Source organism: Drosophila teissieri, chromosome X (assembly GCF_016746235.2).
Source record: "Drosophila teissieri strain GT53w chromosome X, Prin_Dtei_1.1, whole genome shotgun sequence".
In the NCBI taxonomy this organism is placed as follows: domain Eukaryota; kingdom Metazoa; phylum Arthropoda; class Insecta; order Diptera; family Drosophilidae; genus Drosophila; species Drosophila teissieri.
The window spans coordinates 3,552,851-3,574,301 of record NC_053034.1 but is presented as its reverse complement, the minus strand read 5'-3'; the positions used below and the strand labels follow the sequence as shown (position 1 = coordinate 3,574,301).

The 21,451-nt window shown below is 41.9% G+C and overlaps 2 protein-coding genes across 7 annotated transcripts in view; both read left to right on the top strand.

The window, feature by feature from the left end:
* The window catches only part of LOC122624511 (neurobeachin), a 162,253-nt gene that overhangs the window by 25,911 nt on the left and 114,891 nt on the right, over positions 1-21,451 (top strand). The gene's annotated exons all lie outside the window — the stretch shown is intronic.
* Positions 13,271-14,571, top strand: LOC122624515 (proteasomal ubiquitin receptor ADRM1 homolog). The gene has a single exon (XM_043804124.1). The coding sequence runs from the start codon at positions 13,346-13,348 to the stop codon at positions 14,252-14,254; it is 909 nt and encodes a 302-aa protein (XP_043660059.1). The 5' UTR covers positions 13,271-13,345; the 3' UTR covers positions 14,255-14,571.

Here is a 21,451-nt window from a genome sequence, read left to right as displayed (position 1 = left end):
AAATCCCAGGAACGGATGTTGTAAACTAACTGCGGATCTCACTATGCACTCGAAAAAAATAATAAAGTTGTTTAAAAGCAATGGGGAAAAGATATGGTAATTACACATGATTACTCATGTTACCAAAAACCTATTAGTGAATCCACTGTGTTTTTACATACTACATACTACCATAGTAAGCCCATTGGGACACCATTTTTGTTTGTTTTTTTTTTTTAACTTTTAACATCAGCACTTGGATTTTTCGAGTGTACCCACTTTGCATGCAACCATGCATATGACAAAAGTTATGGGATGCAGCTTGGCCTGGCCGAAAGGAACTTGAAGAGGCATTGCCTCCTGGGCTCGGTCAAAAACAAAACTTTGATTTGCACTCAAATGTGACTCCACCCCCTTAACCCCTTCAATTGTGCAAGAGGCGAAACCCCCCCAATTTCCCCTTCCTCTTCCCCTTCCCCTTCCCGTTCCCCTTCCGCTTTGTTCTGGATAGCGCCAACCGTTTGTGGAGCAGAGAGAAAGTTCTATTTGCGCTTTGTGGTTAGTTAGCTATGCGTACAGTGCTTCCCAAACCTTGTTGCGGAAGGAAGTGCGGCAGGCAAGGGCTTCGGAAGGGGTTTGGAAGGGGTTTGCAGGGAGTTTGGAGGGAGTTTGGAAGGGGTTGAGAACGGGCAAGTCCCTTTCGGATCGCCCGCTCCCTCGCTTGCATACATACGAAATGCACAAACTTTATGAAAAATCTAAAGCAATGCAGGAAACGAAGATAGGGACAGGATGCGAAGCGGCGGCGGGGGGAAAGTCGAGAGAAAATGTTCTCGTTAAATTTTTCACATTTTTATTTTAGCCACCAGAACGAGAGAGTTTATTCAGCTGCTGCTGCTGCTGCAGCTTTGAACCAACAATTTGTAGGGATTTCGTTCTGGATTAAGTGTTGGCCAAAGTTTCCAATTTTATCTATATACGTACATATATATATTTTTTATTCTCGTTCTCCTTTAACTGCATTATGTGCTCGATTAAGAGAGCAAGCGAGCAATCTGGGACGGAAATTCGATGGTAAAATATTTAAAATTTGGTTGCCTTTGGGGCCAGTTAAGAAGATTAGTGAACAAGATAGACGAGTGGTTTTTCCAATGAAGTAGTTCTGAGCTGAAGCTGAGCCTTAATCGAAAACTGACTTATCAGATTGTCTGCGTTGTAAAAGTTACATCAAGTCTGTTAGGTATTTTAACGTTTAGGGTAAGGTAGAGGTAAAGTTTAGAAGCTACACGTTTAAAACACAGCTTATATAAAACAACTAATTGCCTGCATACATTTCTCATTTAATCCGCCCACACTCACAAGGCAAATACTTAAGTCTAGAAAACCCTGAACCAATAAAACGTGCATAGTACTAATGTTTGCTATTCTCCCTCTCTCTCTTCTATTTTTAGGTAAGTCCCTTGGAAGTATGATGCAAACTGCATTTACCAACACTGAGAACTTGACACGACTTTATTGGGTTTGGAAGGCAGTACTTCTGCGGTAGAAGCTGAATGTTTAAAATTGAGTTTTTATGTTAGCGCATAATTGGTACCACAAATTACACTCTTAATGAACTGTAAGTAGCTGGTATAATTTCCCTTCGCTATCTTTGCTTGTAGCTGTGTCCCTGTATACTTTTTACCGTCTACAGCAATCAGTGTGAAAGAATTTCGAGTGGCAATGTGTTAAACAATACAGGCAGGTTAAAAGGGGGTGGAGAAAGTGTAACGAAATGAAATTCGCAACAAGAGCAAGGAAACACAAAAAGGTAACACTCACACACACACACGCACACTCTCTCTCACACACATACTTGGATACGGAAAAAGTGAAATTAGTCATTTGTAGCGAGCAGTTTTTAAGGAAACAGTTGTGGGGGTTAGGGGTGGCTAGGTGTAAAAAACAAAAATGGAGAAATAAGAAATAAGAAAGGAGGGCGCAAGTGGGGCAGGGGCGTGGTCGGACACGGCTGTTGCACATTCTCATCGCATGCAATTTGCGCTGGAACTTTGCCCTCCTTTCGAGCATTGTGTTTGCCATTGAACACGCACACTGAATGGCACTGCGAGTGTGTGGGTGGCTATGCCAGTGTGTGTGTGTGAATGTGTGTGTAGAACCATTGTTCACAGACACACTCCCACACACAGACACCTCGAATTGCTGTAAATGGGCTCACGGGCAGCATTGTTGCTGTAATTGTTGCAATTGAGCGTAGTTCAGAACAAAAGCACCCACACTACACATTTCACCCACACATATACATATATATATTTATATGTATTTATATATATACACATATATACATGCATATCGAGCTTACAATGTGTCACGCAGGCCTTCACTAATGTTTTTTCTTTGGGTTTTTTTTTTTGCCAGCTTTTTGTCCTAGCAATTTCAGGCCATTGAAATGGGTACATTTGTATGTGTGTGTGTGCCCGATAAATTATGGAATTGTTATCCTTAAGTGTTGGAAAATAGGTTTTCATTTAAGCAGTAGAACGGCATTTGTTTAGTCGTTAAGAACCAGCAACTGTTAGAAATTGTATCACGCAACTGTTAGAAATTGTATCACGAAACTAGTGTTGTAAAAGTGTTTGTTATGCAAGAGGACAAACCTTTTGTATTAATGGAGGCAGTATGATGCACATAATTGTAATAAATTTGCAACATCTGCCAACAATTTGATATCTAATAACCATTTAAGCAATTTTTCAAACGCTTTACCAACTATCTTGCATATTTGACATATCGTTGGCACTTACCATGTTCCATTTTATCCGAGTGTCTTAACCTTGTGCCAGCAAAGAAAAATGTCAATTTTCCCCGAGAAAATGTTTCTCTAGATTTTTACATTCAACTGCAACTTAGAATTGTCGATGTGGGGGAAATGGCAGAGGATGGCATACAAGCAAAACATAATTTACACGCCAATATCATGTCGTTTCACACTCGTGTGCTTGTGTGTGCGTGTGCTGTTTGCTGTGTGTGTTTGCTAGCTCGCCTGCACATATACGAGTACAAATACAAATACCAACGACAGGCACTCAAACACACACTCCTCACACACACACACTCACATAAAAATGAGGTCAATAACAGGTAGATTATCAAATAACTATTACACATTGCGTGCTGTACGAGACATGAAGCCGACAACGACGAAGGCGACAGCTATACGGTTCAGGATGTGGATGCGGTTTAGAGCACTGAGAATAAATATTAGTAAGTGTGAAATAAAAACACCTGATGGGTTGCTTAAAAATATGTTGTAAAGCAAGTATTGCACACTACAGAACTTTTAAATATATTGTGTTGTATACTCTTACACAGTTTTTTCAAATAAAACAGATTCGTTTTAGAAATTTGTTGTGAAAATCAACATTTATTTGCACACTGTAACTGTGGTTTCTCGTAGGTCGTGATGCTGCACTGAAAACATATTGCCCCCGTGCCGCCCATACATACGTCCAAAGCTTGTGGCACACGCTCGAGACTTCATGGGTTGGCTTCGTTCGCTCATCTCCTGTTTCATCACCACATTTCTCGTTCCGAACGCCGCCCCCTTTTGGCACCTTCACTGCTCCTCCTCAGCAACGCCGCCCACTTTTGCTTTCCTTGGCATTTGGACAAGTGGACGGGACCCGGCTCATGTGGTTAGCAATCAACGCCTATACGGCTTGTCTTGCACCACCCATCAGAAAAAGCCAAAAATCCCACATACGAATTCCTATTCCAATCCCCATCAGCCATGCGTGAAGGTCAATTTATCGCCTAATGACGTTGAACAATGACAAGGGATTCCAGATTCTGGAAAATGTGGAAACTGTGGAAACGTAGCGAACATTTAGTTTGATTTATCTAGTTGGAAAAACGAACATTAGGGCCCCAGACAATCAATAAATTTCACCGTGGATTTGAAATTGCTCGCATAAATATTCATTTATGTAAATTGAACATATTTATCTGTTGAAATATGCATTCATATTTTTGGTTCAACTTCCATGCCCAATATACTGTTCGAAATACTGAAATATAAAACTGTATAGTACAGCTTTATTGTTAAGTAATCACATCAGATTAGCCGTAAAGCAAGTTTAAGTGGAAGTAAGTCTCTCAATGACCACCTTATACTCGTATACGATACTAGCATAGTATATAAAAGGTCACCTAATCGGATTTGATATTTACACTCACTTGAACCTAATGAATATAAACAATGGCCGAGCAAATTCATGTTTCACTGCCCTTTGGCAAGCGTTTATTCATTGTCCTGCGGATCAGTTTTGAATGCACTTGGCAAAGGCAACTACTCTGGCCAGAAAGCCTGCTTTTGAAGCAAAATCCCATTTCGTGTCCTAATCCCAAACATGCGGCGGTACCATAACCAAGTTAGCAACATCCTGGTTCCGGTTATAGAAATGCGGTTAAGCATTCAGCTTCATAGCTTCCAAGCTTCCTAGCTTCGTCGTCTACATTGGCCAAAGGAATTTGGCTTTTCAGTCTCATGACTTTGTGTGTGTGTGTGTAGCGCCACCCCTTTTTGCCACAGAGTGTAGAAGACCACCTGACGATGTTGGGTGATGAAGTCACAGGGCCAGCAGGATATATAGAAACCAGGAGTCTGGATTTAGGATCCAGCCGTTTCGAGCTGCCAAAAACAAATACGGCAAACTGACTGAACAAACAGTAAAATAAGTAAGCGGGGAGCAGGGGAAAAATGCCAAAATAAAAATAAGAAAAAGGGGCGAAATTTTTGGAGAAAAAGCGGAAGGAAAAATTGAAAAGAGAAGGAACTTATTGCTCGGCAAAGCGTGAAATGTTTACGAGCGAGTGACGATGGCGACTCAAGCGCTGGAGGAGCAGGATTTTCTGGGGGTGTAGTGGGTATAAACCGAAGGGAGGGAGGAGCGTCGTAAGGAGATTTGTGTGTGCCTAGTGCAAATCGCTCCCTTTTCGTATTTTCCTCAACGCTGCCTCAACTCCTCGCACAATTGTAAAGAAAATGTTATTAAGGATTTTCTATTATATAACAAAAAGGCGCACTAAAAACACACCCCTCCCACACTCACACACACAGAACGGAGGTGTGTCTGTGCGAGGCGCATTAAGCACTTGACATATACACGCTTTGAAAATGCATCCATCCGCCATCTTTTGCAGCCCGCATCTTCGTTACGAAGGCTTATACACATACCCTATCCGTGGGGCACGAATATTTTCAGGTGAAAATAAGATTTGCCGTTGGTTACCTATTAAGCACTTTAGGATTGAGTATTTTTAATGTCACGTAAATAGCTAATGCGACACGTAGTCCAGATTACACTTTCAGCCATTATTAACGGTGCCCACATTGCGTATACGTGACGGCGTGGTTTTAATTGATCATTTTCATATCTTAAAATATTACAGAAGGGAGGGTCTTTTATTTCCGTTAATATTGAATACTGTTGATTCGAAATGATGGGGCTTACAAGAAAAACACTAATTAGGTGCCTTAAATAGATATCGATACATTTTTCGATAACCATGAGCAGCTCGATGAACTAGACCGATTAAATCGATCGTTTGAATAAACTGCGTTAGGGTACAAGCAGATCGTTTGTCGGCTCATTTGGGCGCAGGCATTAGACGGCTTTTCATCTACTTAGTTTTCAAAGTCCCACTTTCCTTTGCTTACCCCATGTCCCTTTCCCCCAGCAAGTGTGTGTGTGTGGGTGTGCGAGTGCGTCAGTCAGTCAGAATGTTGACAAGTCGATGACGGTTACGACGAGTGTATAGTACTATATTTGTGTTTGTGCCTGTCCGCCTTTCCGCTGTCTCTGTGTGGGTGCTCAGCTCAAGGTTCAGCTACGAACATTAGTCAAGTCAACCCAAAATGAGCGACCAAAAGTGGCGCAGTCAAGCAAAAGGGCTCTCGTTGCAGCAATGACTGAATGACTGAATGAATGAATGAGCGGCTGACTGAGCGAGTGAATGCGAGTCCGAATGAATGACGAAATGCGCGACTGACTGACTCTCTGACTGACTGATGCTGGGATCCTTGAAGGAATCTACCAAAGGACTGAGCACAGCTGGAATACATATTTCTTCGTCCTGCATTCGAGCATTCCCACTTCCTTTCCCGACTCATATTCATTTTACCTCGCGATTCCTATTCCGCTAGCATCCGCCTTTGTCACACTCTTGAGAAGGCGGGCACAGTGGAAATATTTGCAAAATATTGCAGCAAAACTGTTTAAAGCGTGTCATTTAAAATGTTTTAATACATCCCGAGGGGTAATTTTATCATTTTATTGGTATAAAATTTCGTTACTTCACCACTTCGGATGACAGACTGCCGTGATGTCGCATGGCTCAGGTTATAAGCACAAGCAAGTTTCCTTCCCCTTTTGTATTATTATTATATTTTTCCACGACGGTTTTCACGTTTCTTACACTCACTATATTATTTTTATTTTGTACAGCTTTGCTGTACTTTGAGTTTAACAATGTCAGCCATTTTCTTCTTTTGTGACGTCCTCGTGCAGGGAGAGGCCAAGCGAAATGCAGTGAACACAAATACCGTGACTTGCACGGTTCGGTGGGGAAATGGAAAGTGGGTGGGTGGTGGTGCCGACAAGCCAGGATTCATGAGGGGTGGAGGGTGGAGGGTGGGGGTGTTGGGTTAGAAAAGTCGGTGGCAGGCGCCTGGCGCAATCTGCTGCAATCTTCTCGAGCAATTCGTCGTTCGCTCCGCGAGTCGATTCATCTTGCCGGGGTACAAAGTACATGCCTTCGTTACGCATTCTTTAATTGAATATTTATCTTGGCTGCTGAAGGAGCCCGTGTGCACAGCGAGAAATAACGCCTCTAAATATCTTTGTAATGCTAGTTGATCAGTAATTTCAAGCAACATGACAAAATGCATGCTAATTAATGACTACAACATGTTGCACTATTGTGTTGTTTTAAATGACCAAAAGCAGATTTTTTTTCGTGCAGTATAAGCCGTATATCCAAACCATTTCGACCCCATTTCTCCATTCACCATTCCATTTTTCGGTGGATAGGCAACCTGATTCGACGTTGTCGCGCGTCCTTGTAATTGCAACTAGAGCGAGTGCGCCTTGTCAGCCTTGTTTTTCGCCATCGGTTATGCATTGTGAGCTGGATGCTGGTGGCTGGTGGCTGGTTGCTGGATGCTGGAACAGTGCCCCCTCTTTTGGCCCAAAAAACACCCACAAAGCTCGCCACTGATCTACCCATTTGTAAACCATATCCGCATTCTAGCTGCATATGCAATGCATCTAAATTGCTTTCGAGTTCTGTTTGTTGTTTTGCGGCCAGAATCGCATCTGCTTTGGCTTTGAGATTTACGGCTTTGTTGGTTCCGTCCCCTTTTCCTTCCCCTTCCCCTTCCCTTTTCCGATTCATTTCTTTGGTGCCCCCCAAAACAGACTCACAGCATCTTCCATTCCATTTCTTTTCAACATTTGTTGGAACTGGGACTGCTCGAGATTCCTTATTCTCCGTTCTCCATTCTGCAGTGTGCAGTGTGCAGTGTGCATTCTTGCTTTGACATTTTAAATGTTATTTAATGGTGCCCGGAACTTGGGCTGCTGCACCCAGGAAGGAGGAACCTTGAAATCCCGACCATAAATTCATTATTATTATTTTCCCTTCATTCGATTGCTCTGCAGAACGACGAAACGAGGAAGGTGAGGCAGAGTCGAAGCGGTTTACACTTGATTTATATGGGCACTTTGTGCGCAATTTATGACCAGGCCAGAGATCTTCGCTTGGCGACGAGTTTCCCATTTTATTGGTCATTTTCCCAATATTGGAGCAGCTATTCAATGTGAAGATATGGCTTATATGCGAAAATTGCTGGCCTTTTTAGCTAAATATCTAAGGTCGTGTTTATTGTGGTTAATTAACTGTTTTTAGTTATGGAGTTATGCATAAGCACACCTCGATAGTACCCGCCATAATTATTTTAGAGCTCTACTCTCCTACTCTCTCTTTCTTCTATTTGATCCTCTAAAGAGCATCTGGCTGTTAACCCATATTCTTTTCATTTTCCTGCATCATTTTGGCGTTAATGGCGTTTCCCTATCGCCAGGTGAACACTCGCTTTTTAACCCTCCCGCTTATACGCTTCTCTTTGTCGCTTATTCCCAGTCGCTTTCCCTATTTATCACAACTTTAATCTGTGACACGACTGTTGTGGTAACAACCACCCCTCCCCTCGGACCATCTGCTAAGCTTCGCCCGCGGCGATTTCTCGCTGTGTAACTAAATCACCAGTAGAAGGAAGGGCGAAAGGGAGGAAAAACGCGAAAAATCCGAGGATAATTAAAAAAAAAGTTATACAAATTACCAAGGGTCCTTCGGTTATCCCTGCAGAGCTCCCGCGTTTCAGCTCGCCATAGCTGTAATTAAATGATGTTTATTAAACGTCCACCATTGTTTATGCCCCCGCGTAAGTTGCACAGGGTATGCGAATGGGAAAAAAGTGTATTCAGTTTCGTAATTCATATTCACATTTCAAATGTAATCCTCAAAAATGCATAACCTTATTTATTAAATACTTGAAACATGGCTGCTAAATGCTAAATGATTGCTATGTTTAAGCAGGGGTATCAAACGAGTTGTGTTTCCTCAACTCTTTAATCGTTTTGAAGCAGCATAAGTTGCTCTGGTTGCGCTTTTTGCATTGCCAGCCGCCACTTGAAAGTTGAAATAATGGCAAGACAAACCGGGCTTATGTACGAATTAAATTATATAGCATGCTGTAGTAAGTATATGGAAAATGTTTATGTTGTGCACATATAGCCGTACATATACTTTTTGGCAAAGCAAAGGAAGCACACAAAAACCACAAAAATGCCGCCCACACTGGATGCTGATGTTTTGTTGTGTCCTCGTTGTTGGCATTTAGGGCGGCTGTCACGCCCATACTTACCATGACTTGCCGTCAAAGGGTTAAGGAAAACAGAGGGCTAAGGCAGAGGTCGGATCTGGGTGTGTGGGGGTTTGGAGGTGGCAGATGGGTTGGTTTAGTGGAAAAGCAGCAACACATCCGCTTGCCCTTGCGGCATATCCTGCAGTTTCCTTCCGCCCCCTTCTACCCCTCTTAGGCCGACTTCCCCCCACCCGCAGAGTTCGCAGAGTTTCCCCACCTGTCAGTTTATCTAACACGCACTCCAGGCTAAAGAGCAACGGAAGGCGGTAAAGTGCCAGGGAAAACAGCAGAAATAAAGGAGCAAGAGGAGCGAGACCAAAAAATACGTAAATTAACAAAACCTGCCACCAATCATGGGTGTGTGTCCCTGTGTGTGTTTGTGTGTGTGTTCGTTTGCGTGTGTGTGTTGCGGGCGTGAAAAAGGAAAACCCGATGGGGAGATTTACCCTTTTTCCCTTTTTTGTTGGCCAAACGGGTTGCAGGATAAACTGAAAAAGCATCGAGATACACTTTCAATTTGACAGGATTCTAGGATTTCCTGGCCACGAAACGGCGGCAGTCGCTTCGTTTTTACGGCGATGATGGCGCAGAAAATGTATAACTAATGATTGGCTGAAAACTTGCAAACGTTGGAAAGATAATCACCAGATAAAATGCTCCTTTCCTAACTTTCAGTTAGGGAAATATCTGTCTTGCAAAATGTCTGTGTGTGTGTTCATACTTAGCTATGCTTTTAGTAAAGTAATTAAATCCATTAAGTAGTGCCAAAGAGTATCTCGTGAATTCGACTTGCTTTAAAGGGGGATTGGCACTGCGAACAGTGCTTGTGTGTTTTTCGTTGGCTTCTTTTGTCAGAAAACAAGCAACAGGAACAACGGAAAGGACTAACTCCTGTGGCGTGAATGCCGGTGTGTGCGTGTGGGTGTGCGTGCTGGTGTGTGCGTGTTGGTGTGCGTGAGAGGGTGAGTGAAATTAGTTTGGGGCAACGAGGCACATTTTTGAGGCACATTTTCGCAGATGTGCGAGTGTGCGAGTGTGTGTTAATTTCAAGTTGACTCCTCGTTTCACTCGTTTAATTGGCCTGACTGACACTAAACACACATATGGAGAATTACAACCAGAACAAGAAGAGTAAAAACACCAAATGAAGTTCATGCTTATGAATTAATGACGCAACTGCGAAACGACAAGCAACAAAAACAAAAACACCAACGAAGGTGAAACAAAATGGCAGGGGCTCTTTTATTTTGTTGGGTTCATTGAACCCAACCACCGTCCTTTGGGTTGACAAATTTCAATTAATTAACTCATTTCATATTCATCTTCATTCGGCCGAAATGCAATGAAATCATTCAATTAAGCCAAGTCAATAATTCATGCTCCTAGAAATGGTCTCCTATCGAAATGCTTCTATCGAAATGTGTGGCATTTAAGGCCATTGTTGAACTGCATTTACATTCAGGCAATTGCTGCCGAAAGTATTTCCTTAATTAAAATCCAACGCTCGGAAGTCGAAGCCAAATGCAAATGCTAATTAAGTTACGGCTATGTTCTTTTGTTGATGCCAAATGCTCAACGAATTCATATAACACTTGAATTGCCTCTCTTAATCTTTGGTTTATTAACGAATTTGCAATGATTATATCCCCTGTCTGCATCTGCCGTGTAATTTACAGGCATTTCATCGAGATTTTTTAAGCAGAAATCTTAAATTGCTGCCCTCTGAGATGCTGTGAAATGATTATTTCATGTCATATAATATTTACGACCAACAAATTATTAATGCAGGGCAAATAATGGCGAAAAACGCAACTTCGCACATATTTGCAGAGCATAAATTGAGGCGAACTGCGAACAGTGAACAGCGAAAATACAAATATCCCCATGCTTATGGCTGAAAGTCAAAAAGGCGATCATTTCATTTGCCACTGTCGTCGCCCACACATCCATTTATACACCAAAATATGTATGTATATAAACCCTATGTGGCACATCTTTACATTATATATGTATATAGTAGACATGTTTACCTGCTACCGCCCACTTTCGCAGCCCTCCCCCCCTCACTTTTGTTTGTTAGCTTTGGTCGACGTCAATTTATTGATACCCGCAAAATAAAAAAAAAATGTGAGAAAAAGGAAATAAAATTCGTAGCATGGGAAAAGCAAAACGTAGCCATAAAAATGAAACTGAAAATGAAGGAAAATTGCCAGTGGGTGTTGCGAAAAAGGTTGGCGAGTGCTGGTGCGTTTGGGTTGCTAACTGAAGTTACGGTATTTGTCAACACAATGCTCGTAATTTTCGTGCGCTTAGAGTATGACGTATACGCCGTGGTGTACTGCGAGAACTTCTTTCACGTTTTTCTTTGTGGAACATAAGTTACACATGAGCACTGAAATATTTTTAAGATTATGCAGTAGATTATGTTCCTTTGAAGTGATTCAATCAAATGGGTTTAGTTTTTGTAAAAGCCTTTGAATAAAAATGGTATAAAACAACCTGGGTGCATCCCAGTTGCCATACACTATCGCTTAGAAGGCATTTTTTAGTGTTCTTTTTGCTTGTTTGGTTTTTTATAGTTCTTGATTTTATTTACTATTTGCTTGGCTGCGGGTGTCGACGAGTGGCGACGTGGGTTAAGTCAGTCGGATGCCAGGACACGCTTATCCTTTGCGTCCGTCGCCATCGTCTTCACATTTCCTTCACTTTTCCCCTGGTTTTCCCCAGCTTTCCCCGCACTTTTCTCCATCCCTTCACTTTTTTTCTCGGGGTCTCAGCTTGTGCTTTCGTTACGGACGAACTGTAGAGAACGCGTAAAGCGTAAACTACAAATTGTTTTGTAGTTGCCTCAAATGCTTCTTGTTCTTTTCATTTTTTGTTTTCTTTTTTTTCTTTCTTATTTTGTTGCGGCAACAGCAATTGGCTTCATTTTTATTGGCATTTATGGGGAGGCGTGGCAGGTGGGCAGGTGGAGAAGCGCCACCCACAATTGGGGCAACTTCGTTACGCTCCTTTTATTTTTATTTTATTTCATACACGGTTTCTTTTCCTTTTCCATTTATTTGACCTCGCCATGTGTGTGGGTGGCTGGGGGCTTGGGTGTTTGCTCACGTAATTCCCTAATTAAATACTTAAATTGTAATTGCTTTCGAACAGAGAGCGACGAGAGCTGCTGGAGTCCTGTCATTAAAACGAATATATATATCTCGTGTATATATCTATATAAATTTATATATATATATTTATATAGCAATGTGTACACGAGTCCATTGAAAAGGCATCAAGGCGCGTTGGTTTTGCAGCTGCTTTCTGGGCAAAGTGTAAAACTGTAAGGTAACTAAAAGATGTGTCTACATCGTGCTTTCGTTTCCAATTCAATCTGCTTGAATAATTCATCATGTAGACATGACATTGCAACACACAGACCGACAGACAGACAGACACCCACAACCAATCGAATCAACTTTAATTGAATGAAAACAAATCATGCCAATCATATTGACTCTAATCCAATTAAATTAAACGAAAATATTTCAAATACATCTAAGATGATTTGGATCAATTAAAATGTGGCCAAAACCAAATGGAGTTTGACAATTTTCGAAATGTCACTTTCTTTTGGACATCCATATACCCGTTGTTTAATATTATTTCGATAAACAGAAGGCTACTTCAATAAGAAAAAAAGAACGCACATGGCGTTTAGAAAGGCAGTAATGGGATAATGCATCATTAAGAATATCTATGGTTGCCATCAAAATGCGATGTAGAAGGAAAGCCAGTAGCTGTAGTGCAGTGAGTGAGTACCACGTTATTCGCTGTCCGGTCCGTTAAGCCATATAAGTCATCGCTTTAATTTTAATTGCCCCCTGACTAAGCTTACAGCGCTTACTACGCCTCTGTTGACCCAGGACCTCCGGCCACCGGCGATTTTCCTGTCTGCTCCTTGAACTTCTTCCTCTTCATGTTCCTCTTGCCTCGTGCCTCTTGCCTCGTGCATCCTGGCCACGTTTTTATGTGCTTTTAAGTGTGCAATTAAAGGTCAATTGCCGCCCCGGCTGGACAGCCAAACGGCTCACGCTAAAGAAGCCCATAAATGAGCCGTAGTGTGTGAGCTATACTCGTATAATTCCTTCCTTCCGCTTTTTCTTTTCAAAAACATAACCTCTATTGCCTTCGATGTGCATTTAATGTACTTATAAAACTAGGGGGCGTACCAAAGTTTTGGCATTTAAGTGTTAAGCTAGAGAGAGAAATCGTTAAAACACTTGAAATGAACACCTAATTGCTGTGCCAGTGTAGTTGGCTGCGCAGCTTGTGTATTGTCCATAAGTCAAATCATCGGTAATCACTTAAAAAATTCCCAGTAGCCCCAGCCACATGGCCGAATCGGAGGGCCCCAACTTGGTCGAGTACAAGGCCGGCCGCATGATCCTGCTGGGCAAAATGGTCGAGCCCGATGAGCGCAAGGGCCTGCTCTATGTGCGCCGATCCGCCGGTGATAACCAGGTGCACATCCACTGGATGGACCGGCGATCCGGGGCCGTTGAGCTGGACATTGTTGCCACGCCGGGCGTCCTCGAGTTCCGTCACATTGATCAGTGCAAGACCGGTCGGGTTTATGTCCTCAAGTACACACGATCGCCGCAGCGTTACTTTTTTTGGATGCAGGAGCCGCAGGCGGACGGAGATGCGTTATTTTGTCAGCGGGTCAACGAGCTGATTGCCAGTGGTGAACGCAAATTGGACGAGAGTGCGGCGGCCGAGGGCGATGTGGATACAGATGTGGAGCACGAAACCCGTCGCGGTTTCGGTGGCAGTGAAAATCCTCAAATTCCCGGCGATACGCCAGAAACTTGGCTACCAGCTAGACGGAGTGTGACTCATTGGCAAAGTGATGAAAGGGTGGAGGAAAAGCCGCCCTTGGCATTTTCCGATCCCCATACAGATACAGGGCTATTCGACTTGACAGCTGTTTTGCGCATTTATGGCGTCGAAGCAGTGGAAAAACTCCTGAGTTGCCCATTGAGACGTGAGAAGCTGCTAGCCCAACTGCCCAAGGATCCCGAGGCAGAGGATGAGCAGGAAGACATTCTAGAGCATATGCATTCGCCACAATTCAACGAGACTCTGTCCTATTTCTCCGTAGCACTGCATTCGGGAGTGCTCAGATCGATCCTGGAGCCCCTGTTCCAACATGACCATCTCGGGGCCTTGGATGCCGTCCAAGTTGGGGATATTGAGCGCTTTCTACGTGAACTGCATCGCGACGAAAGGCCAGCCGATTGAACCGGGAGGTTCACAAATAAGTCAAAATATAGAGAATTAAATATGGCACATAAGCTGAAAAGAGGTAGAGCGTACAAAATGCAATAACTGCTCGACTACTTGGTCGTCGTTACGTCTCGAGTTACGAAGATAAATGAGATGCCATAAGTTAGACGACAACTTGCTGCACAACTCCGGACAAAGACCAAGCGGATAAAAGTGTGCTTGTGCCCAGCAAAGAAGTAGCAAAAATATAAAAAAAGGGAAAAGAATGGGGAAACACTAAAAATTGATATAAAATACACAGAAAAAGGAGCAAAGCAACGATGAATACAAAACGAAGGAAATTTCTCAAATAAGAAATAGTTGTAAACTATGGGGAGTACTTAGGATCTCGGGTTAGTGTGGCTGTGGGGTTTGTTTTCCAGTGTTTTTTAGTTCTTTTCGACTCCTTCAGAGTCCTCTGCCCTGCGACAGCAGTTTTCTTTGCCTCATTTGTATGGCGCACTGTACTGTCCTTTGCCGTTCTGTCGTCCTGCCAACCTTCTAGTCCTTGTGCCGCCCATGCTTACCAAAAACTTTTTCCACGTTGTTTTAATGAAACTAAGTGAGCGGCAAAATGGTGGACAGCGGGACAGTGCAAGGCATTGTGCGATGGGTTTTCGGGACAGATAAAGCATTCGAATATGCTGGGCTGGTAACAGTTTTACCCTTTTTTTCCCCCGGCACAGAAAAGAAAACTTAAGAAAAGCTAAATTTTCGGAAAGTTGTTGCATTGTGTCAGAGTTTTGGACAATGGCACGTTGGCGGTGGAAAAATTGATAAAAAAGAAAAAAAAAACGAGAAAATAGTGACAGAGAAAAAGCAAATTTGACGATTACTTTTTGCCACCCAGTTTTCTTTTTTCTACACTCTTATCCTGCATTAGTCATTGCAGTGTGTGTCCAGTGTTTTTGACGTTGTTTCTCACATAAGTGCACTTTAAAGGCATATAACTTTGAAGGATTCAGAAATACGCTTATAACAATATTGATTAAATTAGGCAAACGTTATGGCATTCCATTTTAAACGTGCCACTTGTGCAATTCGCTTGACTTCCATGATGCTTTCCCTGAGTTTCTCGCATTTAACCAACTAAAACTAATAATGCTCCCCTGTCTCGTTCCCTTGTGGGACCGACATAAAACTTAATGGTAAATGGCGTTGCAGAGAATTGCCATAAAAATTACTTAAACCGAACAAGCAGCTTAAATATGCCGCTTATTGATGTTCTCCACAACGAAGCAAATGCAATAATAGTTAAGAGAAAAGGGCCCCACCCCCCCGCTTTGCCCCCAAAAACGGCGGAGTGTGCAACATGGGGCACTAGCTAGCTCTTTAGCCGCTTTTCCAGCTCTCAGCTCACAAACTCCATTTCCATTTCCATTCACATTCACATTTTCATGCCCTTTGCCACTTTTCCATCTCTCCAGCTCTTCAGCTCTCGACGGCTATGCGTGTTGCATACTAATTTCAAAAATTTGCCATTACATTTGTACTTCGCACTGCTCCATGGCACTACTACAACATACCACCACTCATTCCACCTATTTTCCACCCATTTTCCTGCCCTTCAGCTTGTCGGTTTGCTGCCATCTTGAATTACGCAAACACACACACAACATGCACACTGTGTGTGGAGTGCGTGTGTGTGTGTTTGATTCTGTTTTTGGTCCTTGATAATGAAGCACACAACTGAAGCTGTAGCTGTAGCTGTAGCTGGAACTGAAACTGAAACTAAAACTAGCAGGGAGCTAGGGAAACCTGGGGTAATTCACACACGAAATTGCCGGAATTTTTGCTGTAGTCAAAGGTGAAGGCAAAGCATCTTAGCCACACATGCAACACACATCGTGCTCCGTGCAAACAAGCAGCATTTGTTGCTCAAAGTGAATTTTCATTCCGGGCTAAATGTAAATAAAAGGCTCGCTTCTTTTTTTTCGTTTCAATTGCCCAGCAGGCAATGAAAATACCCATAGAATTTGCCACCTGATGGAGATTACAAGCAATTGGTCAATTATATTTGATGCTTGAAGCAGAGTACGTAGACGAATTACTGAATTACAAAATATGGCCACATTTTATTGGTTATGTAGCTTGGCTTATTGCCACTGTGAGTTTCTTGTACGTACGTATTAAGTATCATTTGGATAAACAGAGCAGAGCAGAGTAGAAATTACTTTTCTTTTGGCCTTTGGCTTTATCCCACTTTGAGTTCAGGCAATGGCAATAGGCCAAAGGCACTTGATTAAGGAGATGGCGAAATTCGAGGAATTTGTGTGCTGTTTCAATGGGATTTCTAATGAGAAGCTCTTTGACGCGCCCGAAGGCAAAGTCAAAAACTTAAAGCACGTGTCATAATTGTCAATGCCACAATGCGTATATGTAAATAGATATATACATATTTATAAGTGTGTGATGTATGGCGTATGCTGCGGCAAACGGAAGTCACACAGATAGAGGACCAGAAAATGGCAGACAAATGGCAAATGGCAGAGAGGCATTCGACATTGAGCAAACATTGTCGCATAAAGGAAACGCACTGGCCTCAAGCATATCCTTACCAGAAACCAGAAAACACTCATTGGGAGGTGGTCAAACATTTCCTCTGTCCTCCCACCAACTTGACTCTGTTGCTCCTGAAAATGTTGCCCTTGAAAAGTAGCGATGGCACACCATCGATGTATTATCGATAATTTCGATAAAATAAGAAAACTACGATTTGACTGCAACCATTTAAAGTAAAGTGCTTCAAATTCGGTGCTTGGTAAGGGAACTCATTCTATTGATAATGTATCCATCGATTCCCTGACATCTCTCTGCCGCAAAAGTGTGTAATAAAAAGTGTCGACAGGACGGGGAGAAGTCGCCAAATGGCCAGCGACAGTGTGGCTGGGAGATTCTCCCTCCTCTCCTCTTCAGCTTTTCCCGTCACCCCTCCACCTCCACTCAATTTTAGCCACTGGCCTAGTTCGCATTGATGCCGCAGTCCATGAGACAATAACTCATGGAGTGCGGCGCGGGGCCGACCGGAACCCGAATAAAAATCAAATAATAGCGTAAAAGCTCTCTCCCCTTAAAGAAAAGCAACAAAAAAAATCAGGCACATGCGAGGAGGGGGGACAGAAATCGGAGGAAACTGGGGGAAGAACCGCCTGTCCAAGGGACAACAATAAAATGTCGCCGTCGAGCTTTGTTCGCGTCGCCAAACCAGAAAGTTAACCCACTTGCAGAAAGCAATGAATAAATTTTCCAACTGAAGCTGGAAAAACTTTCTTGTCGCAGCCAAAAAAGCCGAATTAAATAGAAGCATTAGGTGTGTATCTATGGAGCAAAAAACCACGAGTGCAGTTGAAAACTAAACTAGTGTTGAATTTGATAAATTATTTTTATTGATACTGGGAAAACTAGTTGTTTTTTCACATATGTATATATAAAAAGGACAAACACAAGAAAAAACCGAAAAGTTTCGCATGAAATTTTAATTCAAATGTATCCGATTCAAGTCAACAATTACTGGAATCCCGTGAATTAAATAACTTTTACGGACGACCCATGAATCCATGAATCCATGAACCCATGATGTCATTCGCGGGTTAAGTGCATCGCTCGATATGCCAGATGAAGAGGACAAAAGTGCATTTAACAAATTAAAATCCCAGAAACCACCGTCCAAACGAAATGGCAATAAAGCTCTGGCTTTTTTCAGAACGCAACACAAAAAAAAAAAAAAAACGGGAGAAATGGCTTTTTTGGGCCGGGTCCAGTCCAGTAATGATGTTGTTGCCGGAACGTTTGGGGACCTCTGGTTATTTGGTCCTCTCTGATCCGCCGCCGCCGCCTCCTCCTCGACTTTCCGGCTGCGAAAATGCAATCCGAGCCGGAACTGACACGCACAAAAGGATATGCAACATTCACTAATAAATTTCATATTTATGTAGAACACAGAGTGCAGTCAGCGAGGACGAGGACGATGGCTAAGAGGGAAATATCCGGCGAAATATAAACGTAAAATTGCCGGCCAACCAGAGTTTGTTGTGTGTGCGGTTCGGAATGCAAACATTTGGCAAGGGCTTGCCAATGGGCGAGAAGTGCGGGGGAAATGAATGAGGGACACTTTTCGGGCACATCTGACAATCTCGGCAGGACAATAAAACCGATTCGAAATTAAATCGAATATGCGGATAATCAGCATTGGGCTAAATGTCACATAAAACTGTATCCACGCCGTAAACTTTATGGCTGATTTTCTCTTCTTTTCTATAGTACAAATATATTTCAAATTGGTATAGATATACACATATATTTAGATTTAAAACCCAATGTTTGTTTGCGATATGTTTTGTATTTTTTGTTTATTGATTGAGCCTAGTCATGTCAAATGTGAAACACGTGAACCGCAGGCAATTAAAGCTAAATCTTTTCACCATTTTTAGATATTTTTTGCAGCCAAGAGAATGGCAGGCGAGAAAAACCAGTAATCATAAGCCAAAACCAAACCAATTCAATAATCAATTGCAAATCAATTTATTTGCGTGTGCCGCAATAATAATATTCACAATACTACACAAGCGACAATCCATTGTAGATGGCAATGATATTTTTCCCGCTTTATTTAATTTCTTTTTACAACTACCTTAATTTGCATAATTTGAACTTATTAACAGCAGCTTTGAATCCGGCTTAAATTCCATAAATATTTATTTAATCACTTATTCATGCATTATTATTATCACAGTTTTAATGTTTACTCATTGCGCGAGTGATAAAAAAATACCACTTTGCAGAACTATAAATATTTGATGAAAATAAATGCTAAAATGATTCAATATTTGCTTTTCTAGTGGGTTTTCATTAAACACTCCTAATGTAAAAATCGGTTGCTGTCGTTTTAATTTCGCATTCATTTCATGATTTTCTGGGTTAAGCAATCCTTTGCAACCGTCATTTATTAGCAATATGTCGACTGTCCGTTTTGATTAATGGAAGTAAATATGTTTGAATGATTCCACAATGAAATACTCAACAGGGGCGTTGGAATTGTGTAAAGTAAACTAATTTACTCTGAGCAGTCCAGTTTAAAATGTCATATATATGTGTATTCAATAATTCTTAAATTTCGCAATTATATCTCTTTAATCATCAGGTTTGATATTTACTGACTTGAGGTTAAATATACCGAAGGCAATGCAAATAGCTCGTGTTTAATAAAGAAATACTCAGTTCACCATTATTTCATCTTCAATCAATGAATCTCGTCTCGATTTCCGCAATTTCGTCGGCAAACAGTTGTGTATATGTATGTGTATATATTTTTCAATTATTAATTGATGTTGTAAGAAGCACACTAAATGGATATCATTCGCATGTGTGTGTTTCGTTTGTTTGTTTTAATGTTTTGCCTTTGGCTTGTGCAGTTGGCCGTATTTGCCTTTTGCTCCCAATTGCCTTTGCTGATGCTATCACAGTATGGGTGTGTGCCTACGAGAGTGTGTGTACTTTGCATGTGTGTGAGTGTGTGTCTGTGTGTGTGTGTTTGATCCTGTGTGAGAGTGAGTGCCGAGCCAAATTCAAACTTGAGCACTTGACATTTCACGCTTGCATAGATGGCACTTGGTAGGCGAATGCAGGATTCCCAAATGCATTTGGTTCCTGGCTGCCTGAGTCTCAAACCATCCGAGCCATGCCTTTTTCCACGACCTCAGCCGGCGATTTCCCACCATTTTCCCCACCCCTGCCGTTTTGCTCCCTTTTGGCCCCAGCTGACACTGATGATGTGCTATTTATTTTCGGTCTAGGCAGTCCTCACAGTCCTCGCTGTCCTTCCGTCCTTTTCGTCCTGCTGCGTTGATTAAACATTTGTGTTATGAAATATATACAGACCACGAGTCACACACACACACACACACACTAATCCGCATTCACATTCAGGGTGTCTACTTTATATGCATATGCCGCTTTTGATTGCTGTTTACTGGCTGCATCTGCATGCATCCTGTATCCTTTTGGCTTGCAGTTTTGATCCTTTAATAGAATATTTAATTTTAATTACAAACATTTGATTTCCCACTTCAGTCATCGTCGTCGACGCTTCGCTGGCTGCTGCTCTGCTGGCTTTAAAAATGCATGGCACGAAAACAGTGGCAAAAAAAAGTCGATGTCGCCAGCAAATAAAATACTTTTTCTAACTCCCATTTCAATTTTTTTTTTAGATGGCTCTAATGAAACTATGCAAATGTAAATAAAACTCGTCTTCTTTTGATTTAAATATTTTAAATAAATAAACATACATAATATATTTATATTAATCTGTTAGTTGTCTCTACTGATTGCGAAATGATCTTAATCCCTCATATTTGTAAAAAAATGCATTAAAAATAGTTGCTTTTTCATTGAAAACTAGGCATATTCAAGAGTTTTTCTCCGTGTGTGTGTGTGTTTGTGTGGGCCAGCAAATTGAATGCGTGTGTGCCTGTAAGCATAAGCCGGCCAAGTTGAGCGAGACGGCGACCGAGACAAGAGCCAAGTTACTTGGGGCTTTTGTCAATGCCACGATGACGATGTCATGGAGAGCAGAATAGAATGCAGGCGAGATTGAGGCAGAGGATGAGAATGAGGATGGGAATGAGGATGAGTATGACTTCTTATGGAGCACTTGCCACGCCCCCAGGGGCAGTGCATTTGGGAGTTGAGTTGGGACGACAGACCAAGCAATGACCTCGAGAGCTTGCAGTTAAAGCAAAGGAAAAGCAAATCCCATTCATGTATGGATCCTAAAAAAAATCGCTTTAAGCTTGGCTGTTGAAATTAAAATTTAATGGACGACGTTAAAGGCAAACTCTTTGCGGCAACTGAAGGCATTGCTCAGCATATGAAATGATATTCATTTAACACGCCACAATTTACGTTTCAACGAATATGAACATTTTTCAATTTTTTATTTACCTTATTTTTTCACTCTTCATTGTGTAATTAATATTGGTCAAAGTTTTAACCGCAGCACTTGGCTTTGATAAGAAGTTTTGACCCGACGAAACCTTCACTGTAGTCTGCAAAGTTTTTTAAGAGCTTAATGACTTTAGCATACTACCAGTCACCTTTTGGCCAACAACATAATACGAAAATACATCTATGAAGTTGAACAACCTCGACACAAATCAAATAGCAATTTGACGTGAT

Bases quoted from the DNA above. Each gene is read 5' to 3' on its own strand.
- LOC122624515 (XM_043804124.1), top strand. From the start codon at position 13,346: ATGGCCGAATCGGAGGGCCCCAACTTGGTCGAGTACAAGGCCGGCCGC.